General features: G+C 43.6%; 1 protein-coding gene across 10 annotated transcripts in view; it reads left to right on the top strand.

Moving 5' to 3' along the window:
• Positions 1-26,808, top strand: part of AGAP1 (ArfGAP with GTPase domain, ankyrin repeat and PH domain 1) — a 320,146-nt gene that overhangs the window by 138,696 nt on the left and 154,642 nt on the right. For all 10 annotated transcript variants that reach the window (XM_062642581.1, XM_062642573.1, XM_062642604.1 and 7 more), the window contains 3 exons: positions 741-868; positions 10,986-11,141; positions 15,902-15,994. In XM_062642581.1, the coding sequence (XP_062498565.1) occupies positions 741-868; positions 10,986-11,141; positions 15,902-15,994 (377 nt within the window). The remainder of the gene's footprint in view (positions 1-740; positions 869-10,985; positions 11,142-15,901; positions 15,995-26,808) is intronic.

Here is a 26,808-nt window from a genome sequence, read left to right as displayed (position 1 = left end):
AAGAAGAATGAAAAATGCATGCATATAAGCTTTGTTAGTGTGGTGTTAAAGCGTGTATTGAGCTTGTTACAGCATTCCTGGCATTGCTTTTTGTAACTCCTGCCACTTCCCCTTCTGCTGGGATGTTACTGGTTCTCTGGTGCTCACCTGGTGGAGTAAGAGCTGTGGAACAATTTCATCCATGTGGAGAATGGAGCTGGAGTCTCACATGGAACATATCGTGGAAGATCGGCATCTGCCGTCTTAATTGGATGTTTCATAGGATCCCTGACTGGTTTGGGTTGGAAGGGACCTTAAAGCTCATCCAGTTCCAGCTCCCTGCCACAGGCAGGGACGCCTTCCACTAGAGCAGGTTGCTCCAAGCCCCTGTGTCCAACCTGGCCTTGAACACTGCCAGGGATGGGGCAGCCACAGCTTCTCTGGGCACCCTGTGCCAGCGCCTCAGCACCCTCACAGGGAAGAGCTTCTGCCTAAGAGCTCATCTCAGTCTCCCCTGTTCTGGCACGTTAAAGCCATTCCCCTTGTTCTGTCCCTACAGGTCCTTGTCCAAAGCCCCTCTCCAGGTTTCTTGTCACCCTATTAGGCCCTGAAGGTGCTCTAAGTTCTCCCAGATGCCTTGGAGTAGGCTTTGGCAATGGAAAACCTTCTTTTGTGTATTGTTTGTTCTGTGTTCTTATGCCACACTGTATTTTCCAGTGTATACTATAGCTTACCTTCTTGTATGCTCTGTTTTTCTTCAGTTGCTCAGAAGATCGTTGCAACAAGGAAGAAACAGCAGCTCTCAATTGGACCCTGCAAATCTCTGCCAAACTCTCCAAGCCACTCATCTGTGTGTTCTGCCCAGGTTTCTGCTGTACATATCAGCCAGGTACAGACTATAATGAATGCTTGCTTGACAAAGTAACAGAGATTGCTTTTCATCTCCTGTATTAATGTCAGGGCACTTTCTGCTGCTTGATAAGAAGCTGGCATTTTTTGGAAGGGGTATCAGTGATCTGTAGTCTGAAGCAATATTGGGTTTTGTTTAATTGGCTTAACTTTGTTTCAGGAACTGCTACAGTAAAATAGTTTGGCTTTAAAGCCATCTTTGATCATATGCACTGATTTATGCCCAGCAGCCTGCTGCTCTGAGTAGACCAATTGTTACTATAGCAGGATTTGCTGTGCTGAGTTTTACAATTACCTCACTATGGTTTTGGTTCTTTTTCTCATTCAGTTGTGTGCTAAGTGCTAATAGCTGGGTATCTCAGTGGTTAGCATGCTAGAACTGCACATTTGTGAGCGCTGTGCGCAGTTGTAATTGCCTGTCTCTTGTCATGTCATGCTTAATTGAAATGATTCCCCTTGAATGACAGCGATATATATCTTGTAGGTACTATGTGTGAAAACAAAATGCTACTGTAATGTATGGCAGGAAAGTCTGATGGCCTTGATGGTATTTTTGGAGACATAAGGTTAATATGGCACTTTTCTAACTCGCAGAGTTGTTACCCACATGCATTAATACACCCTCTGTATTTCCCTTGAGGTACCCTTCCTCGCTGTCTTTATTTCCCAGTGTCAAGTGCTAATCTCTGTGTGCGCTCACAGTTAGGATGTATATAAGCTCTGTCATTCAGCTCCAAGACCTTTGCAGCCAGGCAGATTGTGTTCCTGCTGTGCTCTCTCATTCAGCAGATGGTTGTGTAGGGCCGTCACTGTGAGCCTTACAGGCTGTGGCCTGGATTCCTCATTGCCACTAGAGCGGTCTAAAGTGTGTGATGCCCACCAGCTCTCCTGGCATGTTTGTCAGTCTGAACCCAAGAGTACGCCAGTGTCTTCTAAGGTTATGTTGCAGCCTCAGGCCACCCGTGTGAGGTTTGGTTTTATCTGTGGACCTTTCTCCCACACTGAGAATGTATAATGAAGAAGTGTTCTACCTGGGGGAAGAGGTTTTCTTATCTCCCCACCTCCCCCCAGTCTATTTTGACATCTTATTCTATTCTGAAAGCACTCTGTTCAGATTTATACCACAAGATGAAGGTGGTTTTCCTGTGGTTGTAGTGACTGGTGTCCTTTTGTGCTCTGGTGGAAACTCCCACCCCTGGGTTAACTCTAAAGATGCAGATGCCAGTTTGGTCTTAGTTCTTTGCTGTGAGATGTTCTGCCTTGAGCTGAGCGTGGATACCTCAGACTGACTCTCCCTTCTGCTGATCACACCACAAGGAAATGCTGAAGTTCAGCTCCCCTGTTTCTGAGGTGCATGACTCTTCTGAAGAACCCCATCACCTTCTGGGGAAGCACAAGTTCCTCACATGGAAGGTGTTCTCCCCTTTCTTGTCATATCTGACACTGACCAAGTTTCCTCAGCCACTGTATCTGAGCAGTTCATTGCCACAGGCACTTGGAACTAACCATCTGTGTGGAATGTTTTCTTCCAAACAGCTTCCTCCAGTCAGCTGTGTGTGTTCACACTTTCAGACTGAGAGGAATTACGCTGCGGGTAGGGGCTGAGACCCATCCTCTTCAGCGGTGAAAGAGAAAATTGTGCTGTCACAGAAATGTGGAGAGCAAATGGCACTATTTCCTGTATGGACCTTACTCTTGGATCCAAGGGCTACCTGGTTTACTCAGCCAGCAGGCCGAGACCAGATAAAACAAGCAGGATGACAATAGTTTTTCAAGTCTTTAGTCTAAAGAGGATAGATGATTCTTTGTACAATCCAGTCTTAGCCAGCTGCTAAGCTGCTATGTTCTGCCTTGTCTTAAAGCAGTTATGGTCACCCTTCTTGTTAATGAAGCTTGTTTGCTGCAGAACATCAAATATCTAGGTTCTTACCAGTCTCCTACCCAAGGTTAATTTGGAAGCCAAATTCTAGATAAGCAGTTTGTAAAGCAGACTTCTTGCCAGTGATAAGAACTGTCTGGGAGAATCAAGACAAGGCAGCTTTTGTGGTAAGGATCCCTACAATCTATTTCAATAAAAATGAAATTGTGTTCTTTACTGCCTTTACCACTTGGTGTAATTCTCTAATGGGACAATTGCAATCCCAGTCAGAGATTGTCTGTCTTCTGAGACTGATGTCATGCCTAAAAGTACAGGCCATAAATCTTTTTCATGTCTTGCCGCCTTTGTGCTGCACTTAAAGGCAGTATGACCTTATTTAAGGAAAGGAAGCTGAATCCTTATGCTAGACTTAAAAGCACTTTGCAACTGCAATTCCAAGTTTCAGGTGATCTGGGGGAAGATTTGCCGTCTCTGATCTTGGCTGGAAGACTGGCTGCTGTCTTGCCCTTTAGAGCATCTCTTTTGACGTAATGATGTTTCACTGAAGATTTCCTTCGTGAATCAAAAATGTTACCATTCCTGTGCCCTGCCACTTGCATTCGCCACAGGAGCGAAGGCCTTTGGAAGTAGTGATTACACAGATCACTTCACATAAAGAAACATATTGTTCCTTCTCTTGTTGGATCATCCTGATGATCTAACTCCTGCAAACTCTCCAGATGGGCCCTGCAGTCAAGAGTTTAGGTTTTAGAGACAAAAAAGAGAAACAGAAAAGAGATGTCACCTTCCCCACACTGCCCTTTGCATACCCTGGGGGACATTCTAAGGCTTAATACCAAGAAGGGCTTTTCTACCCAATAGTTTCCAGTTTTCAAATGGTGAAAGAATTGTTTGTGTGTTTGGATGCATATCTGTGCTCATGTCCTGTCGTCCAAGGTGGTGAATACCCAAGTACTATCCCCTTGCAAAAGATGCTCTCAGACACATCAACGCTCATGTATTCTGTTTCCAGAGTCCTCTTTCACAGAATGAGATGCTTCCTCTTCCAATGACAAAATCCACTTGTGTTTGCAGCAGGTGCTGCTTCCGCTTTCCTTCTCTTGGCTTTATAATGCCTGTATGTCGGTCAGGGTGAGGGTTTGACTTAGAACCCTTTCATAGCCAGAGCCAATAGCCCTTGGTGCAAGTATGTCATATACATATATTGGCTTTTAGGGCAGCACAGAATGCATGCAAAGAATTTTACTCTCAAATCCAAGGTTATTATTTATGATTCATGATGGACAGAACTATTGTATACTGTGCCAACAAGAAGGATGGTGCAATATTGCTTATATTCTGTTAGGAAATAATTCATCTGGCTGATGCATTAGGAAGTACTTGAGTTAACAGCTCACGTTCTCATTTTAATGAACCCTTCAAGAGATAGACTGAGCTGTTTTGAGAGGGAGCAGTGTTTTTAAGTCTATTAAAAGCCTCTTATCGGACACAGGGCATTTTGGGTCTATTTTGGGCCTTCTGCTTTGAAGATCCACAAGAAATGATGAACACCAGGGCAGTATAGACCAGCCTCCTCTGTATCTGGTGTCCTCCCTATCTCTATCCCACCTTTGATTGCCCCTACTGCCACCCCCTTGCTGATCTTCCTAGGCATGATGATACGCTTGTAGACCACACAAAACCTTATTTCAAAATAGCATGTGAGTTACCTTTACATCACAAAACCACATAGGAATTCCTTTTCCCTAAACTCATTCCTGTAACGGAGTTGCTTGTCTTTTCCACCTGACATAGCAGGAAGGCATTATTAAGTTATAAGAATAGTGCAAATATCCAGCAGTTCCAAAACGCTCTTTCTTCTGCCCAGACCCAGAAAGTGGAGATCGCGTTGTTCCAAAACCGTAAAGCAGCTCAGGTGGGCGCTGTTGTCGGTCCTAGGTACATTCCACCTGTGCTCAATGTGAATCAGCAGTCTGTGTGAAGTAACCCTGTCCTGGGTAACCTGTTGAGTAGTTACCTGGAGCTGTGCCTATTTACACTGCAGTAAAACATCTGCAAACCCCATGGCATGACACCTATAGTTGATGTTTGTGTGAAGGACTTCAGCCTCTCCTCAGACGAACTGATGATACAGCAGCTCCCATACAAAGACAGGCTGAGAACACTGGGGCTGTTCAGCCTGGAGAAGAGAAGCTGCGTGGAGACCTCAGAGCAGCTTCCAGTGTCTGAAGGGGGCTGCAAAGATGCTGGAGAGGGACTCTTCATCAGGGACTGCAGAGATAGGACAAGGGGTGATGGGTTCAAACTGAAACAGGGGAAGTTCAGGTTGGAGATAAGGCAGAAGTTCTTCCCTGTGAGGGTGCTGAGGCGCTGGCACAGGGTGCCCAGAGAAGCTGTGGCTGCCCCATCCCTGGCAGTGTTCAAGGCCAGGTTGGACGCAGGGGCTTGGAGCAACCTGCTCCAGTGGAAGGTGTTCCTGCCCATGGCAGGGGTTGGAACTGAATGAGCTTTAAGGTCCCTTCCAACACAAACCAGGCTGGGATTGTATTCTCTGATGTGGAGATTCCAGCTGTGAGTCCCTATCCGTGTGAACTTACTGGTGGACTATGGTTTTGAAGGTGAAAATGAAACGATTGTCTACCACTGACTTTAATTCCTTGAAAGCTGTAGTCTGTGTGTATTTTCATGCTTCGTGCCTTTCCTGGAACTCAGCTCTTTGTTCTGCTGTAAGAAGGGATTGAAATGGCACCATATTTCCATGTCTGCCTATACCACGTGTATTTCTTTCTGCAAAGAAATACATTTGCTGGTCCTCAGTGTCACTCTCTTGGGAGATCTGCATTATACCTGAGAAAGGTACAGAGCTTAATGTATAGTTCACTAACCAGTGCTAGCACACCAGCTTGCTCCCTTCTCCCTGCTGCAGGTATGTGAAGATGCATTATTTATGCCAGCACCATGCCTCCATAAAGTTTTTACTACACCATGATTGTCTAAATATGTAAATTAAACTATTAAAAGCAAAGTGCAGTCAGCTTAATCATCCATTATTTTACTGTATATGAGACCTGCTTATGGGTAAGCACTAAATGGTGGGGTACAATTATCTTATTTATAGTGGGGGTCATTTGGGATGGAATATTCTGCTGTGATATTTTGGGCACTTGAATAAAGAAGAGACGATACTGGTTAAGCAGCTTTTCCTTCTTTTTCATGTAATTGCAAAATACAGACTAAAGGAGAAGTGAAAACATTTGCATTATTGTTTAATAGTGCAAACAATTACACCATTGCAACATACACCACAAACATCTTGTATTTATAGGTCTGTTTCTCTAACATTTATTTAAAGTAAGCATATATATATATATATTCCCCTTCATTCATGTGCAATACACAAGTGTATCTGGATGTGCATTCTCTAGAACTCCAATTGTAACACTCAGTGCATCTGTTGGTGTACTTCTTCCTCCTTTCTTCATCTTCACAGGACCACAGTAAGGTGCCTGTGTTAGTTTTGTTAGCCCATTGATTCCTTGTTCTTTCTAAGGCCTCTTAAACTTCACACTCAGACTTGATCTTCTCTTGGGTTTTCCAGTTTATAACTCAGCTGTGCCACTGTGTTATTGCAGCCTGTTGTCACATCATTGGCTAATTATATGTTCTTAGTGATTTCATTGAGGTGACTTGCATGTGCCAGCTTGGTTTATCTTCAGAAGTTGTCTTCACATTCTCTTGGTGCTTTTGGTCTGTCTGCTTTCCTCTACCTTGTTGTTAGAATCACAGAATCCCAGCCTGGTTTGGGTTGGAAGGGACCTTAAAGCTCATCTAGTTCCCACCGCTGCCATGGGGTTTAATGCTTTAATGCTTTCATTGGCAGTGATTGCCTTTGAGGTAGCTGCATTGAATGGACCTGCTTGGTCAAGTTATGCCAGGTTGATAGCTTCATCTGAGTTGTTCTTGTCTAGTAACAGCACAGTCTGCTAAATTTGTTCGTGCTGCCATGACCTTGAGGGTTTTTAGCATCAATCTATGCAGCAACAAAGCTAGAAGCCTGTGTAGATACCCAAGGTATATACTTTTCTGTAACTGGAGTATTGGCCATGCACACAAGGTGTGTTCTAGTAATAACATCTCCCTGAAATGAAAGGCCTATGGGTGTGCTGAAGTACACTGACCACCATCAGGCTCGCTATCTTCTAGAAGGAAGGAAGGACAAGGTTGTACTGTGTATGTTCACAAGCCAAACAAGCTTGAGAATAGGCATGGTGCCTTAATGAGGATGGGACAGTCTGACACCCCAGAAAGCCAAACAGGAACATATCTGTGTAAATGGTTGTACTGGGGCTAATAGTTTCCTTCCCTAGAGTCATTAGATAGGCCTCTGTCCTTAGTGCCATGGCTTTGGCTAAGAAGTGACTCAGAAATGGCCCTTTATGCTGACATCTCAGCTTATGGCCAAATCCTGAGAGCAGCTCAATGGAAAGGTTTGTTTGAGAAGGTAACATTAAGCTGTGTCATGTCCCAGTGGGTATTCAAGTGCTTATTTCATTGCTTTCATTGCCACAAATTTGACCATGTCTACAGCCAACAACTGGTTTTATGTTAGATTTGTGTTGGGTTACAAGTGCTGTAAGGAAGAGTGTTCTTCACGTGCACTGACTTGATATTTATGAACTGAGACAAACATTAATTTCTGTGACTTCCAGTTATTGCCACGTGTCCTAAATCCTGTCCTTCATTCCAGTGAGCTTCTCATTAAGCGCTTGCATACCAACGGCAGGACCCTGATCTCTACAATCTTAATGTGGCAAGGTCCTGAGATTTGGTGCAAGCAACCAACCTGACACCGACACCTTGCCACCTTTTGTTTCCTTCAGCACAGTGCATTAAACTCAGATGTTACCAAGAATATCTTGTCTGGTTGCATTTGATATTGCTGTATCTTGGAAGTCATGTTTGACCTCTTTCTTGTCAAACCCATTCTCTCCATGGAGGTGTTTCAGAGCAGCCATATGGGGTTTATACATTTGCTAATTTGTGGCACCCTCAGTAGGATTTGGAGCTTGTTGGGTGTTGGAAGCCATGCTTTTATTCTGTGGAAACCTTGAAGTTTTCCACTTGTAACTCTTTTCTTGAAATAGATCATATTTATTGTCCAGCCAGTGATTGGATACAGCCTATTTTGAAACCAAAAAAGGTGGAAATCCAATGGAGTTAGTATGTATGAAGAGAAATAACTGCCCCTGTTTGGCTTTGGGGACTAGAATGCCCAACCTGTATATGTTTCCCTTTAGGAGTTACTCATTCCTGGAAAATAAATCACTTACAAATCTGGGAGCAAGTGTCTCACATCAGAAAGTCTAAAATGATGCTCTGAGATGATGAAAGATTAAAAAGGGTAAATTTTTAGGGAATCCTGTGTGTGCTCTGTCTGGGCAATAGGCAGTTAGGCTAGAAATGTGTTCATTTTAGTTCGAAAAATAAGGCTTTTGGTGCATTATCAACTGGATCAATATCTTGAAACAGAGATGCAACCCTTATTTTTCAACAGCTTGTGGTTCACATCCTGTTGTCAGTGTCCATCTGAATGTTCTTGTCTTGTTCCTCTCCTTTCTGTAGAACAGGCTTCTTCTAAGTGTTTTGGGGCATAACCCTGTTCTGATCTTTCTTTTCTCCACCACCTTCATCACTTACTGTCACCTTCTCCTTGGGTGAGCCTTGCAGCTGCATAGTTTAATGTTTAGTGTGCTCTGTGCTGTTTCCCATTAATGGGTGCTTCCTTCCTTTCTCCCTCATTTTTCCCACCCTGGTTTGGTTCAGTCATGGCAGAGTGGCCACTAAGTTCTCCCCATTCTAGTCTGAAAGCCATTCCTTGACACCAGCATCTCTGGTCTCCTTTCCTAATGCTGTTTTACAGTAGTTGACTTTCCAGAAGTTCTCTTCCTATCCCTTCTTTTGTGAGCCACGTTATTAAGGCTTCCACACCGCCCTCCTCACCTCTGATATGGCCAGTGGTTTGGCTGTTTGAACTTCAGCAAGCATCTGGCAATCACTTTGAGGCTCTCAGGTACGTGTTTTGTCATAACCTTTTCATTCAGGAGTCTTCCCTGTGTTGGTTTGGAGAGGGAATCACTGACTTCCACAGGCTTGGTGTGTCTTTGTGCAGGCCATTGTCTGTTAGGACACTAGAAGTGAACTTTTGCCATCAAAAAGCTCATTTACTGTATTGTCAGCCCTATTTTGTGACATGGAAGTGAGCTGAGGAACACGTTGTCGTTTACAGAGAAACAGTGACTTCCAGAAGTGATGTTCCTGTATTTCCATCTGTAGTGGTTGGCCTTTCTCTCATACCTCTTCCTTTTATCCTTTGCTTCTTGAATTTAGAAGTTAATAAAAAGGCAGTTTGGCAAAGCTGGAAGAATCAGAAGAAGACTTGAAATCATTAGAAGAGACTTCAACTGGACAAAGGCTTGTCTCTTGCTTGGTTCTCCTTCAGAGGTTTCATCTTGACTGCTTGCAACTTGAGATTCTGGTCCATACAATTGCTTGTATGGCAGCTTTGTGCATGTATAGGACCAGTCAGTGGTGTAGGAGCAGTGATGGAGAGTAGACATTGGAGTGCTTTTCCTTTTGATCAGCTTTACTTGAGGAATTCCTACCCACAGCAATTAAGATGAGACCAAATAACAGGCTAAGTGTCATGGGAGAATCCTCCTCAGGCATCCTGGGAATATCCTCTTACCTTCTTTTAGGAAAGTTGGCTGCTCTAAAAAGGTTCTTTCACCCTTTTGTGTGTGTCACAGACCTTTATGCTTCTCCCCCATAAGTTATGTGGGGGTTGTTGTCCAGACCCTTTACCCACTGCTGCTCTTCTGGTGAGCTTTTCACCGACAGCATGCAGAATTTTCCTCCTTTGCCCTGCACCAGTCCCCCATCAGCATGTGCATTATAGCTGAGAATCATAGAACTACGGGCTGGTTTGTGTTGGAAGGGACCTTAAAGCTCATCCAGTTCCAACCCCCTGCCACAGGCAGGGACACCTTCCACTAGAGCAGGTTGCTCCAAGCCCCTGTGTCCAACCTGGCCTTGAACACTGCCAGGGATGGGGCAGCCACAGCTTCTCTGGGCACCCTGTGCCAGCGCCTCAGCACCCTCACAGGGAAGAGCTTCTGCCTAAGAGCTCATCTCAGTCTCCCCTGTTCTGGCAGGTTAAAGCAATTCCTTTGTCATCATCCCCATGCATCCCTTGAACCTTCCTTCTTCCTTATATCCAACCTGAACTTCTGTTTCAGGTTGAACCCATCACCCCTTGATCTGTCACTACCTCTGTATCCGCAAAAGATACGGATACTTGTATCCATAGGGAAAAAAAAAACCTGTTGTTTTGTCTTTCCAGACTACTTCCACGTTCTTTTAATTATGTTTTTAGTACTTACTTATGTTAAGTGTAGTAATAATTAAATACAACAAAAAAGTGACTCTGTTGTTCTTCACCTTTTGGTTCTTTCCATTCTGTCCAGTCTCCTCACCTTCCTGATATTAGTGACTTGCTACCTCGGTTCATTAATTGCTTTATGGACTAAGTGTTTTATTTCTTTCAAGACTATGATGTAACTTGACAGTTTTGGCTACTTGGAATAAATTGGAATGTCTTCCTTTAAAGTTGTGGATCTCTGTACCAATGACTTAAGCATCTTGGAACTATCAGAACTCTCTGACGGTTGTTCAGAACAGTCTCTCCCTGTAGTAGCCATTTTACAACATTGAATTACTTTCAGTGAACTGATGTCTCCAGGTTAGGATCAAGTCCAGCTATGCAGTTCTATGGCACTAAATACTTTTTTTCTTAGGTTTGGGGCAGAATTTGGGATTTTAAAGTAGAAAACAGAATTTACAGACTTTCCCCAATGTTTTGCTTACTCATAGACTAATACACCAAATGAAAGGATTTCTATCCAGCTAGGTTATGTTGTGTAGAATGAAACTGTACATTCCACAGCAACAGAACTAGCTCTGTTTTCAAAACCTAATGGCAAGGAAAATATTGAAAGGGCTTAGAATAGACATGTGTGGAAGGTGGCAGTAGGGCATTCCCACTGTGCTCCTGAGCGTAGGCTGCTGTTCTTGTGTATCAGGACTAAGTAAGAGACAGCTGGGGATTGTAATTTCTTGAAAGCAGTGTATCACTGTTTAAAACTGACTTTAATCCTTGCAGACCAGTAATGGAGGAGGGAGTTTAAGTGATTATTCCTCCTCTGTCCCATCAACTCCAAGCACCAGCCAGAAGGAGCTACGGATTGATGTTCCTCCCACTGCCAACACACCAACTCCTGTCCGTAAACAGTCCAAGCGCCGGTCCAACCTCTTCACGGTGAGTGAGCCAAGGAAGAGACTCTTGCTGTATTATCCATAGTGCCCTGTGCTGGTGGCCTGTACTTCAGCCCTATGGAGTTGAGGTGGTCTAATCCAGACGGGAATGTTGGGATGGATTTGTAGGCTCAAAAGCATCTTATAATTACCACGGGGTGGTTCTCCTTGAGGACTTGAACAGAAGCTAAATGAAGTTATCCTGTTGGGAACTGCAGTAAAACAAGTGAATCCACGGTTGAGTTCTGAAGTCTTTGTCCAACTTGAATTCTCAGACCTGTCTAGATTGCCTGGATTGGCAGTAATCAAAGACCTCTGCTCCCCAGTCCTGCCCTTAGACTGCATAATACTGCTGGCTCAGGTCTCCTGTGTTTGCAGAGAAGTCTCCAGGTTTACCATGGGAATACAATGCTGTCCCACTAAATAACTACCCTGTGCTATTTTTAGTACTCTACAGTGTCAACTCACTTTTATTTTCCAGGGTTAAGAGAGGTGATGGAGATTTTTTTCTTCTCAAACCGTCTGGGTTTTGCTTCATTGAGAGGCAGAAAAATGTACTAAATAAGAAGCTTGACTGGTCCATTATGATAGGCCTTCATTATGCATAAAGAGTTTGGGAGATGATAATGAAGCCTTGAGTGATGATTTCCTCAGTTTAGAGTCTTGCTGAATGCCGTGGGGTTGTAATTGGGGTCTTGTATGCAGGTTTTTGACACTTCATATGTTTTATAGCAAACACAGAATCCCTGTGGGCTCATGTGAAGTCCTGTGGCGATTGTAGCTACATGTTGGTTGCGTTCAGAAAGTCACGGCCTCCCTGTCATAAAGAATTTATGGGTTTGCATTCCAAAGGGAATGTCATGTTTGCTTCCTAAAGCTGGTTTGCTCCTTGGTTGTATCCAGGGAACCACAGACAAAACCAGGAAAACCATTTCCTTGTGTTCTAAACAAAATCTGACCTCTCGGCCTTCAGCAGGGAGAAAGTTTTGTCCTCGTTTTGGAGTGCTGAGTGACACAGCACGGGTCCCAGTGATCCCATTTAATGTGTCCATCCCCACAGTGGTATTCTGATTTCAAAGAAGATCTTTTAAACTCCTACAGAAGAATGCAAACCACATGTTTGTCTCTAGGTGCAAATGTCTAGATATCAATAAGAGGCAAAAATGGGCAACTTGTGGAAAAGTATCCAGTTTTGATGCTAGTATTTTATAGCAGTCGTATGGATTTCTTGCTGGCGGTGAGAATACTCACTGCTGACAGGGCATACTCAGGAGTTACCAACCCCACTAGATGTCAGTGTCAGCCCAGAAACTGGCAGCAGAGTCCTACCTCTGGAAATCCAGCCGAGATGCTCCAGCATCCCAGAAAAGCATTCACCGACCGAGCCTGGTCTGAAGGATGCGTAAAATGCTCAAAGGGCTGTGTGGATGTTGTTGACCTGTGGGAAACGGGATGTTTTATACTGGAGTAAATGTAAATTTGGAAAAGTGAGTGGAGAAAATACATACCTGTCTCCAGCAAAGGTTTGAGAAGGTGATGACCTCAGCTGTATTTACTATAAACAAATAGACTAAAGCTCTGCTTTCTGATAATTAATAGCACAGTGAGAAACAAATTTACTGCAGTGGGAGGATGTTGGTCATTGTCTTAATGTCTCATAACCAGGGGGAGATTGGGGGGAAGCAAGTCCTGTGGAAAAAGAAAATAATAATTTGACTCTTCAGAATTAGTTCTGTCTTTAAGACCTGGGCATATTGAATGCCGTGTAATGCCTTGCCCTGTAATCCACATCCTGTTGTATTTAACAGTGACCCTGCTGTACCCTGGGTTTCATGCTGTATCAGCCAAGTTCTAACCTGGAATGCTTTAATTGAATAAAGAGATGACCAGCATTTTCTGTCTAGCTACTAACAGAGTGTGTCATCAAAATATTTTAGTGTTTAGCTCCGGGTTTCTTGCTGTGCTTCTTTCTTAGCCTGTTACTTACGCCTTTATCACTTCCAGAAGCAAATCTATTTCTGTTTAATTGCAAATTACCCCTTGTGATCTAGCATAGGTAATAGCTTTAGTTTCCTACATGAAGATCTTTTAGTGTTGGAAGAAAATTGGCTTAAGGAGAAAACAGATCTGATTGTTTTTAAATCGATTACAGCTTTGGAGTGGGAATAGGCTCGAGAATTTGCAGCATGTTCGTGTTTAAGTGCATTAAACGCCATATCTGATCTTTCTGACTTTGAATATCAATATGTGCTGTAAAGCTATTGATGCAATAGCTGACTTTGTAGTTAGGTGATAAAATAGAATGCATATTAGCAGAAGGGTGAATGTCCTTTGTTTAGTGCAGTGTAGTAACAGGGACAACTAAATAATAGCGTATAGCACAGGGGAGATGTACATGAGGTCCACTTCAGCACAGAACTGATTGTAACTCCGTGAACAATCCAGTGTGGGATGAATGAACTTGTGGTACAGTTAAACACATCTCCTTTCCCATATCCAGTGTTATCTGTGTTACATCAGTGTGAAATATAAGCATGACTTAGAAGTTCAGACAAACTCGGTCTCAGTTTCCACTGGTAGAGATCGGTTTCCTCACCTCTGGGGCTCTCAGGACTGGATTCTGTATCCTTCTGACACTAAATCTTGTTTCCCAGCCATAAATTGGGTAAGGCTCTATGTTTTCAGTCTGTGTATGACTTCTGCTGCAAAGGGGAAATGAGACAAATTACGTTCATGCAGGTGTTTGGATTTTTTTGGGCTTGTTTGCTTGAATGAAGTTTTAAATAAAACTGACATCAGAAAAAGTCCTAGCAAATGTTGTCCAGTATGGTTTACAGTCTATTTTATTATATGCTATTGGATGTAAGGTGCATTGTATGTGCCATAAGTATAAAAGCATAAAAGATCTCTATTTAAGTGCGCATTTTATCTTTGTAAATAGTGGAACCAGCTAAGATTCTACCCTTGAAAATGTTACGTGTTCTGTGATTGGAGGCAGCTAGAATAGAACCTGCCTAAGAGAAATTGCTACATTTCTTTACTTTTGGCATTTGATGGTGTTTTGCACATAGGTATTTCCCTTCTGTGTGCAATGGCTTATTCCCAGATGCAGCTACTTGTATGGAATGGAAGATGTGATGATTTAAAACTAAACATGAAGAAGAGTGCGTGAATATTGATTCTGCTTTTCAGAGGCAGGATCCTTCCTTGTAAAAACCCAAATAGTAAAAGAGAAACATTCAGGTTGACAACTTCCCTCCCAAGGATTTGGTGCCTTCAGTGAGTTTCTTTAAGATGTCACTAACGGGCGCTTTGCGCCATTGAAGCATTGTTTTGCCTTGTATTATTGGGAAGTGGCACTTTCAGATTCAGAAATGTGGCTTGAAGGACGAGGAACAATAGTTATCCTGAACAGTGGATTTCACCCCTCCCACTTGTTTTGCTTTCTTTCATTTATTCTTTGTTTAATTCCCCAGCACGTCATTCCATAGCCCCAAACCATAGTAACTACTGATAGGAGCCTGTTCCCGGCGGAGCGGGGAAAGCAGCACGGGATCCCTGCTGGGTAAATGTGTTGCTTAGAATGGTGCTTCTTAAAGTCCTCCTTCATGGGTTTTCGCCCTCCCCTTCCCTCCTCTCGTGCCCAAAGGCAACTGCTTTGGGGATTTTTTCTTCCTTCCACTCCTTCGTATAATATGGAAACGAGTGTTAGTTATTTCCAGTCCTCACTGTTCTCCCGATTTCAGTGTCTTTTAAACCTCTCTTTCTACTGAATATGAAAAGCGGGATCTTGTGTCTCCCTGGTTTTCATTAACTTCCCATTGTGGTACTGGGCACCACAAATGTATTACTTTCATATATCATCTCTGATTTGAAAATCACATGAAAATGTTTTCCCATTTTCAATATTGCGTGAGTAATGTTCCTATTGAAAAGTAATGGAGTGAAGTTGTCACTTGTCAGTTCAGTTATTAAGGAGGATGACTCTCCGGTCTTCTTTTTGTAATAAAATAAATCTGTCAAAATCATTATGCTTGGGCATTCTTTCACAATATCAGACTGGAATCTGAATCACACCTTAACATTCCCAGCTAACTTTGTGGATGAAGTAAGCACCGTGACCTTATTCCTAGGGCAGTTCTGGTGTTATATGTAGCCAAGATGAGGCAATTCAAGTTTTCAACACTGGTTACATTTTCCTCATGCTGATTTTTCTTCATTGTGTTCAGATAACTTTTTGTCAGCATCAGTCACTCCCTTTTCTTGCAATTCCAACTTTCTAAGCATCCAAAAGTAGACAAAAGTAACAAATCAAAGTCACTAGAATCAAAACCAGCATCGTAAAATCACATTGCTCAGTCATCTATAACATTTCTAAACCCCACATAGATGCAAGTTAAATGTATGCATGTATGTATCACCCTTTTTAATGAGAATGAGAAGCTGGAAACTTCTCTCCTGTTGGAGCTATGATTGGAAACTTCAGAAACACGTCCTCTGATCTGCTGGATCTTCAGGCAGTGAGAATTGCTTAAACCCAAATGCCATTTCAAACTAGCGCGTGGTTGGACATGACAGGCAGGTTTCAGCATTGGGGTTTTAGGAAGGTTGCGTACTTCCGTAGATTCTAACTCATGACCTTTGGGACTGTATTTATGTGTCAAACTACTTCTGGTTTTAATTGCTTAAAGGAAAAAAGGGGGAGGGGGACTCTCTATAAAGTGCTACATTTAATGGAGCATAAACTTTCTTTTTGCTCTACAGTCTCGGAAAGGGAGTGACCCAGACAAAGAGAAGAAGGTCCTGGAGAGCAGAACAGATAGCATTGGAAGCGGTCGCGCAATCCCAATTAAACAGGTAATGCCGAAATACTTCTTTTTTATTTCCTCTTTATTTTTTTTCCCCCTGCTTTCCATAGTTGGAGACACACCTCGGGTCTTAAACACTCTGATGCCGGCCCGTGTGCCAAGATGTGTTTGATGTGCTCTGGTGATGAATGTGGAAGTCACTCACTTGACATCAATTAGGAGAGGTTCCTATGTGTATTAAAATAGGATCATTAGAATAAGAAGAGGGAAAATGTGACAACAGGCCTAATGAAGTGCAGTCTGCCGGCCTGCATATGGAGCGGGTTTCTAGGCTGTGCTGGCTTCAAAGCGGCCTTTGTAGAGGGGGCTTTGATTGGGCCGTGTGCTGCCAGTCGGCAGGGTAAATCAGATCGCTCTACAAGAGCCCCTTGTGATCGCAGAAATAGCCTGATGTGGCCCTAATTTGCTACTGCAGACGGACATCTGAACACAGTTTCAGGCTGGTTTGTAACAACGAGGCAATTAGTTGTGATAATCAGAGCCGGTGTGTCAGCTGTGCGCTCTTGTTTGTAATTTGCTAATGAAGGAATTGTAACTTTGATTAGGTTCAGTTTCATTTAGACCTTATTATATAAGAGAACGTTTACAGCTGTAATGTGTGGCCTTAATTAAACTTCCTCATTACACAACAGGACTTGAATTCAAGGATTTGTTTTGGTCTGGTTTACTAGCCTGGATGCACTTTCATTAGCCCGGAAACTCAATGCTAAATTGGAGTTGTGAACACTCCTTTGAAAGGCAAAAGCAATGCCAGCATGTGACGTGAAGGATTGGGGTGAATGAGATCATTTTCTTTCTCAAATCAGATTACACTGAAATCACAGGGTTTAAAACACCACGCTAAGCATTTGTAAAGGGTGCTTCACAAATAGCTTATGGAACAGTGTTTGCGAGGGTTTACTTTCATGTGAGTCACTTTGCTGGAGATGGCAAAAGTGCTGAGGCACGGGAGCTTGTTTTCTTCTCATGTGGTTGTTTTCTGTTTCTTTTGGTGGCTTTCTTACCCTTCAGAGGGTCACTTGCCGCTTCAGTCCATGCTCCCATCTTACCGTATAGCCCTAGGCCTCCTATTTGGAGGTGGGTTTGTGTGTTTTGGGATTTTATTTCTTTTGGGGGTGAGGGAGATACCTGTTTGCAGTGATTTTTCCTTATTAAAGGCAGCTAAAAAGACCTTTAGGGACCATCAGGCAGCAGAAGTGCTGTCATGCCTCTGAATCTCTAGTAGGCAAATTTTAATCAAACACACTGCAATTGAGCAGAGCAGTTTGAAAGCAGAGCAGCTCAGTATTTGGCTCTGCGTTCAGGGGAGGAGATTCCAGGCATTTAAAAAAGGCTACAGTTTTTTTTCCTCCAGCTTTTGTATGGTATGAGATGGGTTAGACCGGCTGGAACTCTTTTGGGTAATGGTAATTAAACAAAAGTGTCTGTGAACGCAGCTGAGAATGAAAAACTGAGGATTACACTTGTCAATATTTATTCAAAGCATCCATGCTGTTCTTTTCTGAAATGCTGTTGTATGAAATTAATCTGATTAAACATGCACTTGGTGGAAGAGCATTGTAAGAGAAGCGTTTTAAGTGTGATTGCACTATTCCACGCTGTAATGAAACACCCCTTCCAGTCTCTTGAATGTCTGTATTGAAGAATTCCCCCCGCAACCCCTACTTGGTGGACTTCTTGTTATTATTCCCAATTATGGTGATTGCATTTTGTCATTTGCAAGGAATTAGCAGCAAATATTTGAGCAGGTCTGAGGGCAGCAGATACATCCTATTCGTCAAGACTTTGTACGTGCTAGAAGGGAGGGGGGTGCATGGCTGCTCTCAGTGGTGTTTCGCATGGTGCTTGTACGTCAAGAGAAAGTATTTTGGAGTTCACAGGTTTTCTGCTTTGTGGATAGTCTTCAGGGAGACCTTAGAGCACCCTCCCAGTGCCTAAAGGTGCTGCAAGAAACCTGGAGAGGGGCTTTGGACAAGGGCCTGTAGGGACAGAACAAGGGGAATGGCTTTAACCTGCCAGAGGGGAGACTGGGATGCGCTCTTTTATGCAGTAACTGTGAAAAGGAGCTTTTTTGACCTAAAAATTGTAGGATGTCATGTTGCTGTCCTTCTTCCAGTGAGAAGCTCCTTCCGTCCTGAGATGTCTCTGTGACAGATGGCCAGGGAATCACAGAATTGTCAGGTTGGGAAAGACCTTTAAGATACCAAGTCCAATTGTAAACCTACACTTGCCCAGTCCACCACTAAACTGTCCCCATAAGTGCACATCTACACCTCTTTTAAATACATCCAGGGACGGTGACTCCACCACTGCCCTGGGCACCCTGTGCCAGCGCCTCAGCACCCTCACAGGGAAGAATTTCTGCCTTATCTCCAACCTGAACTTCCCCTGTTTCAGTTTGAGCCTATCACCCCTTATCCTATCACTACACCCCCTGATGAAGAGTCCCTCTCCAGCATCATGATACCATTAAATGATAATTTCTTTTGATCTTTCTGTCAGCACGTTTTCCAGTCTTTGTTCTCCTGTTAGCCTGGAAGTCACTTCACTGCCCTGCCCCGTGCTACTGGAGTACTCACTCTTCTATTATGTCTTTGGGACATCTTCAGAAGCATGGAGCGATGAGGCCTGTTTACTCTCTGCTATGTCAGTGCATTGTTTTATTCTCTGTGGATTCTCACTCTATGTGCTTCCCAGCAATACTTCATAAGGGCTGCTGGCAAGGGAGTGCTTCTGGTGCAAGGCAGAAGTCCAAGCTCACACTTGTAGATAAGTGCTTCAGTTGTGTTGGTTGAGCTTCTGAGCAGATTTACACTGCGTCGTCTCACCTCCCCTGAGAAAAACCCCAAACAAACTGTAAGTGATGGTTGAAGCTCAAATACAGTGGATTTTGTGTTCTAAGCTGAAAATCGTGTCATTACGAAACAGCAAATAGCAACCCAAACCACTCTGTGAGGCTGTGAAATGGCATATTTCCTTCCAAGGACACACCTTGCTCCTTCAGAGCTATATCCATAATGCAAAGCAATCTGGTCAAAGAGTTAATGTTCTTATTCTTTCTGTCTTTTTGAAATTATAAAAATCACTTTTCACTGCAGTGCTAAATAGGTTTTATTGGGCTAAGCCATATAAAACTGTTCTGACAAAACTTGCTCCCAGTAGAAACCCAAAATGTAGGCAGGGAAAATCAGGAATGTTTTCAAAATTCAACTGTTAACTTCTGCCAAAATACTGTTGAGTGGAATTTTGGGAAGGGCAGTTATCCAGGGAGGTACAAACACCTGCGTGCGCAGTGGGATCAGCACACCTTAAATCACAGAACCCCAGCTTGGTTTGTGTTGGAAGGGACCTTAAAGCTCATCCAGTTCCAACCCCTGCCACAAGCAGGAACACCTTCCACTAGAGCAGGTTGCTAGTGTGCCAGTGCCAATGAAGTATTCCATCTCTCCTTATTTTTAAGAGACCACCATGCTAGGTGGGCTGTGTGACATCTTTGTGCATGGCTGGGGTAGTCTGGCAATGGAGCTGGGGGTTGCTTTACCAAGGAGCAGCACTCACCTTCATGCTTATGCGTAACCCCCTACAGGCATTGCTTCGGTTCAGCCTTATTTTCAGCTCTGAACTCTGACACTGCAGTAATCACAGAACTCCAGACTGGTTTGTGTTGGAAAGGACCTTCAAGCTCATCCAGTTCCAACCCCTGCCACAGGCAGGGACACCTTCCACTAGAGCAGGGTGCTCCAAGCCCCTGTGTCCAACCTGGCCTCGAACACTGCCAGGGATGGGGCAGCCACAGCTTCTCTGGGCACCATGTGCCAGTGCCTCAGCACCCTCACAGGGAAGAGCTTCTGCCTAAGAGTTCATCTCGGTCCCCCCTCTGTCAGGTTAAAGCCATTCCCCTTTGCCCTGTACCTATAGGCGCTTGTCCAAAGCCCCTCTCCAGGTTTCTTGTAGGCTGACAGTGCTTTTAGCATCCTCTGAGGTCTACAAATGCCATAATCAAAGAAAAAGAAATCTCACTTGCTATTTAAATACCTTCTCCTGATCAAATAAAGACAGAAAATGTCTGGAGCAGTGTTAGCCCAATGTTAAAATCAACAGAAAGTTCTGTATGTCTGAGAAAGAGGTGCTTAAACTGAAACTCCTGAAGCTGTCTCGTTTAGCATTGCTAATACCACTTAAAGCCAACTTTGGATGAGTGGCTCACTCTGTTTGGAGTATCCTCTGTTCAAAACCACTTCCCCTGACCAGGAAGACTTGCTCCTGGTAGCCTGAGTGTGCATTTTGCAGCATGGATTAGGCTGTAGGGTTTAGGGTGGCGTGGTTTCACAGTTGAGGCCAGGGGTTGTAGCAGTTGGGGAAGATGACTTTGCTTGCTGCACTCTTGCCAAAGCTGTATCAGTAGGGCATATTCAAATGAAGAAAAGCACAACAAGAAAAATAAAAGCAAGAAGCTCGGCTCAGCGGTGAGGGGGCTTGTCATGTATTAATTTTTCATTGCTGTGGAGAATTGTACATACATAATCACTTGATTGCAGTGGGAGTTAGTGAGCTCCTATGGTGTCATTTGCATAAATCTTGTTAAGTCAATGGCAGTTAATGAAGTACAAATGAGCCTGGAGAAGGTGACATGCAAATCGTGGGTGGCAGATGGGAGGTCTGGGGTTGGGGTGGCAGCTGTGTGCTCTTTCTTTTATTATTTATTTTCTTCTCCTCTCCTCTCCCCATCCTCCCCCCATTAGAGTGTAAATAAATACGTAAGAGCCGGCCTTGACTTTCAGCTTTCAGACCCTCTCCTATTTGCCATTTGCCCTCCATCACAGATGCTCATATGATGATATAGCCCAACTCTCTAACCTTGACTCTTCCTTTACCAATAACTGGTCAAAATACATTGTGTCAGGTTGCCTCTGCCCTCCTTGGCTTACCCCGAGAGGTGCTGCACCTCTTGAGGCCCCAAATTCCTGCATCCTTTAGGAACAGCAAACTGGATTGAAGAGAAATGTTCTGGTTAATGTTACGCTGATGGCTTAGTGAAAAACTTCCCATCCATGACTTGCAAAGGTGAACTTCAAAATCCATCGCCTTTCTCCGTGTGCAAAGGGTTGTGTTAATGGAGAAAGTGGAATGTCTTACTTCGGCTTTACTTAACTTTTTGTGTTCCAAGCCAACTACTGTATTGTCAATTTTCCATCCTTTCCCAAGTGCTCCAGCCTTAGAAGAATAACTGAAGCAATTTGTCCAAAATTCAGGGGAAAATCTTTTTTTAGGCTCTTTTGAAGATGTCCTTCAGAAAGGCAGAATCCAAACTTTTTATTTCATTAAGGTTTTTTGCTAGTGAACTCTTTATACATTGACTGTGCACTGCTCTGTGGAAGGAATCTCTGGGAAACTGGGAATTGCTTTATTTCTCACTGTTTTTTTTCCCAACCTACTCTCCCCTGCATGCTCTGAGATTGCCAATAGCTGCATGGCCCTGAAACCAGAAAGGATTTCAGTGTAGTTTATATCAAACATTGCTTTTATTAGACTTGGTCTTAGCAGTCACTCCTGGTATATTTGTCTGGGAGAGGCTTTGCTAGAAAACTCAAGCAGCAGCCGCTTGCAGCCTGAGCAAATGAATGCCTTGCAGTGGCAGTCTGTGCTGTGGAGGGCGAGGAGAAGAGCTGTGAGGTGAGACAGGATCTTCTGGTACTGACCATTTCCCTTCCTTCTGTCAGAACATGCAAGTTTAGACTGTTCATTTGCACTTCTTCCCTTACTTCTGATCACTACATTTCCAGAGCTCATAGACTCATGGGATCCTAGAACAGTTTGAGTTGAATGGGACCTTAAAGATCATCTACCACAGGCAGGGACACCTTCCACTAGAGCAGGTTGCTCCAAGCCCCTGTGTCCAACCTGGCCTTGAACACTGCCAGGGATGGGGCAGCCACAGCTTCTCTGGGCACCCTGTGCCAGCACCTCAGCACCCTCATACTGAAGGATTTATTCCTAACATCTAATCTAAATCTTCCCTTTGTCAGCTTAAATCCATTCCCCTTGTCATGTCACTACATGCCCTTGTAAAAAGTCCCTCTCCAAGTTGTCTTGTTGCAAACTTTTAGCCTAAATAGTTGGGACTGTAGACTGATAGTTACAGTCCCATTTCCAAAAGAGGGGTTTTAAAGCTTAAGGTGGATTTTAATGGGTTTTGCTCCATTATCTCTCTGACCTGTGTGCCTAGTGCTCTGTGCAACTCAGCTTCCTTCTCTTCAGTTCTTTACCTATGCAGGTCAGTCCTGCCTCTGCTTGACCAGTGCTGTTTTCCTTCCTAACCTTCTTGTGTTTTGTTAATCCTTAATTCCAGCTGGGTGTTTGTGTGCAGTGCTGGTTACACGTTTCTTTGTGGAATGACACACAATGCTAGGTTATCTTGGTCCTTCCCGTTGAACCAGAAGGAACATCCTACCCGAAATGTATTTTCCCCTAAGATACCCAGGGCTGTCTGTACAGCTGTTAGAGCGCTGTAGCAAGTATGGCACTGTCTTGGAAATGGGTTTTGAGAAGTGATTGTCTGCCACGTTTAGTCAGTCAAAGTGCTGTCCTCAGTCATCCTCACTAGCAGAAGAGCCCTGGAATGCTTCAGGCAAGTGTCAGAGCTGAGACCCACCATCATCATAAACAACACATGCTTTTTGCAGCAGGTTTCCTGAATATAAATGTTTGAGTCTACAAAAAGAGAACAAATAGGCAACCATCGTAGCATGTATTGTTGCTTAATTCATCTGGGTTGGTGAAAACAGATGGTACAGGAAGAGCAGGACGGACGCACGGTGCTACAACTCGTACATTAGTAGGCTCTGTGACCCATTGCTGAGGGCTTATCCTATGGCTTCTGGGCAGAGGTTGTCCAGAGCAGTTGTGGCTGCCGTGTCCCTGGCAGTGTTCAGGGCCAGGTTAGATGGGGCTTGGAATAACCTGCTCTAGTGCAAGGTGCCTGGGGAAGGTTTACTGACAAAGAGGCCCAAAGCACTGTGGTGCTGCTTCTGCTCTATCTTCCACACCAAAGCATTCACCAGAATGCTTCTACTTTGGTTTTTATTTATTGATACTCATGTGGGCTTCAAGATGGTTGTTTGCAAGCCAGTGTTGGTGTCTCCAGAGAGTGGCTTTCCAAAACTGAGGAATGATGTGATTTACAGGAACGGGCAGATGACATAGCTTTTATTTATCTCTATCTAGTGTAAGGTGTAATTTCCGCTGTCACACTTCTGCCTAATCACAGTAATCAGTATCCAGATCTGCTTGTACAAACACAAGGGTAGGGTTTTTAGCCAAATACTCTTAGTGCTGAAATCTTCTGTGTAATTCCTCTGCAAGTGTTTACAATCAGAACATACATATTTTGCTGTGGTTTTAATTAGCTGATTACTAGTTATAAAATGTTTTGTACTCACTGTGCTTCTGTAAATTGTTAACTGGTAGCTACCAGTATAATTAAATATTCCAGAGCACTTGGCTGTGGTTGCATTGAACTGTGAAGAAATAATGTTATATAGCCAATCAAAAAGAGATACTTGTAAACTCATTTGAAGCGTCAGAGTGTGTTAGGACTATCATGGTGATGCTTATTGCAGGAGAAATTAAAGATGCAGTTTTGTGCTAAGAGGCAATACAGAAATTAGTTCCTGAATTAGTTGTTAATTGATTTGGTAATTCCCTGGGGTCTGCATGCTCTTTTTTCCTGTTTCGTTGTTGCATTCAGTTAACAGTGACTATTCCCAGTGCACTTGAAATATTTTTTCCAATTAGATCAAATGTGCCCTTACATCAGAGGAATGGCAATAGCTCCATGTGCCTGCCTGGAATAATGTTTCATTTGACTGTGGAAGTTGGTTTTGTGTGGTTTTTCTGTGATTATATTCAGATGCCATCCCAAGAAAAGCAGTAGTCTTTAAGTATTTGGAATAAAACGGCATTAAAAAGTTCCTGGATTTAATTGGCTTTTTGCAGTTTCAGGAAGCTTACTTGAATTTATACCTCTCTGAGCAGCCTTCCAGTGACTGAAGGGGCTACAGGAAACCTGGAGAGGGGCTTTGGACAAGGGCCTGTAGGGACAGGACAAGGGGAATGGCTTTAACCTGCCAGAACAGGGGAGACTGTGATGAGCTCTTAGGCAGAAGCTCTTCCCTGTGAGGGGGCTGAGGTGTTGGCACAGGGTGCCCAGAGAAGCTGGAGGACTGGAGCCTGCAGGAAGCAAACCAAGCAGCCTCTCCTGTGAAGCTTTGAAGAACTTAATACACTTGGAGTGTTCCCACGCTGTTCTGTGTGCTGGAGTGTTGCAAATCCTGGAGACCACATTGAAATCAAGTACAGAACATATTGAAGAAGTGTCAGAATACTTTGGGGTACAGGAGGCAATGATCAAGAGCAATGTAGGGATAAAAGAGAACATCAATAAAGAGAAAGCCATAATATGATTTTAACAAATTTATTATACTTTTCCAGTGCTGAGATGATGTAATACATCAAGGTGGCATCTCAGTGTGACATGCAGAGATTGACAGCAATGAGGTCACAAAGGTATCTTCACTGTTACACTTAGCCTAAGAACTGGCCCCTGGCCAAAAGCCTTTAACTCAAGGTGCTTGTGTCTAGATACATCTTTAATAGTTGCATCTAGCAGATGCTTACAAGAGGCTATATTTTTATTTCAGCCATCTACATCTGCCCAGATAATTAAAAAAAAAAACAAAAAAAAACCTGTGGCATCACTCAGTGTCTTATCGAGGAAATCATTTTATAATGAGAGTGGAAATTACAGAGTCTGAGACTGGTATGGGTTGGAAGGGACCTTCAAGCTCCTCCAGTTCCAGCCCCTGCCACAGGCAGGGACACCTTCCACTAGAGCAGGTTGCTCCAAGCCCCTGTGTCCAACCTGGCCTTGAACACTGCCAGGGATGGGGCAGCCACAGCTTCTCTGGGCACCCTGGGCCAGTGCCTCAGCACCCTCACAGGGAAGAACTTCTGCTTAAGAGCTCATCTCAGTCTCCCTTCTTCCTGCTTAAAACCATTCACCCTTGTCCTATCAATATCTAGATATTTATATCAATATATCAAAATAATTGACCTTTAGTTATTTTTAATGGATCAGATCTGCAGATGCCTTCGTATTTGTGGCATCTTGTTGAGCAATAGTCGTTATAAAGAAGGTTACCACAAACTCCTCTTGAGCAAGATGTGCTTTCCAAGCTGTTTGTAGTCTTTCCCGCTTTCAGTTCATGGGTATTGGTGCAAGACAAACATTTCCCTTATTTCAAGGAGCTGCTGTGATATGGATGTGAGTCTTTGTGCATCTGGGCTAACTTGGGAGACTGGAGCTCTTCCTCTGAGGGTATGGGAAATTAGGCTGGAGAAGTGACATAAGAAGATTAAGTAGAAAGCTTATGACAGTTAGCAAGTGAGACTGCCTGCTAGACTTGGGTTGACACGATGATTATTAATATGTAGTAAAGATGTTTTGGGGATTCCACCATATTTGTATGGTTGCCAGCAAAGCGGTGACAGTTGCATTGCAGTTAATAAATTCATTTAGATTTATAAGCATTGTTTACAGAACCTGTTCGCCTGCTGAAACTCTAACAGCATCTGTTCCTTCTTACTAATTAACTGCTAATTACGAATGAGCTTTGTGTGTTTGTCAGTATAACTGGCTCATGCATTTTGTAAGGAACATTAACAAATTGATTTACATAGTGGTAAAGCAATCAAAAGAGTAAACTGAACAGCACGCACTGAAAGCCCTTTAGCTGATCTTTTTGAATGAGGCAAACTTGGGGCATTTGAAATATTTTCGTCAGTCTTTTGCTGCCTTTTAATTGTCTGGTAATTTCATGTGGAGCTGAAACAGGGTTTGATTGGTATTTGATTTGATACTGTTGGTCCAATATCATAGAATCATGGAATGGTTTGGGTTGGAAGGGGCCTCAAACCTCATCCAGTTCCAACCCCTGCCATGGGCAGGGACACCTTCCACTAGAGCAGGTTGCTCCAAGCCCATGTCCAATGTGGCCTTGAACACTGCCAGGGATGGGGCAGCCACAGCTTCTCTGGGCACCGTGTGCCAGTGCCTCAGCACCCTCACAGGGAAGAGCTTCTGCCTTATCCCCAGCCTGAACTTCCCCTGTTTCAGTTTGAACCCATCACCCCTTGTCCTGTTGCTACAGTCCCTGATAAAGAGTCCTTCCCCAGCATTCTTGGAGGCCCTTTTGTTTTGGGGTGGGGGTTCTTTAGTTTGTTTGTATTTAAGAGAAGCATTGGCACTGTTAGGATTTACCACATGAGCAAGCATTTATCCAGAGTGTAAGTCGCAATGGCACATTAAAGAGAGCAAATGGGATGAAGAAGGGATATTGCTTGGAGGAGGGAGCAGGGGGTCTTTGAAATGTACGTACTCTGCCTATAAACTGCTTTGTTATCGGTAATCGGAAGACCTCCTATGGCAGTCCTTGCACCTTTGTTCAAGTGGTGTCTTCTCTCATCCTGCTTCAGTTCTCCAGAACCCTTCCTGTCTGCAGTAATTATCAACACATCTTTAGAGCAGTCTCAGCAGCCAGGCCAGATGTTGGCACTTCAGTTTTTTGATTTTAAAGGACGTAATTCAGTAGTGCAATTGCTAACACAAAAATCAAATCAAATCTTGAGGGTTCTCTTGCATGAGTCAGAAGAAAGTTAAAAATGACATAACTGGATGTTGTGTTTATTCCAAAGGATCCTTCACATTACAGTCATTTGGAGATGAATGATATGCTTAGTTGACAC

Source organism: Pezoporus occidentalis, unplaced genomic scaffold (assembly GCF_034315485.1).
Source record: "Pezoporus occidentalis ecotype Australia unplaced genomic scaffold, CSIRO_AGI_Poc_V1 ctg118, whole genome shotgun sequence".
NCBI classification, from domain to species: Eukaryota; Metazoa; Chordata; class Aves; order Psittaciformes; family Psittacidae; genus Pezoporus; species Pezoporus occidentalis.
This window is presented reverse-complemented; position numbering and strand designations above follow the sequence as displayed.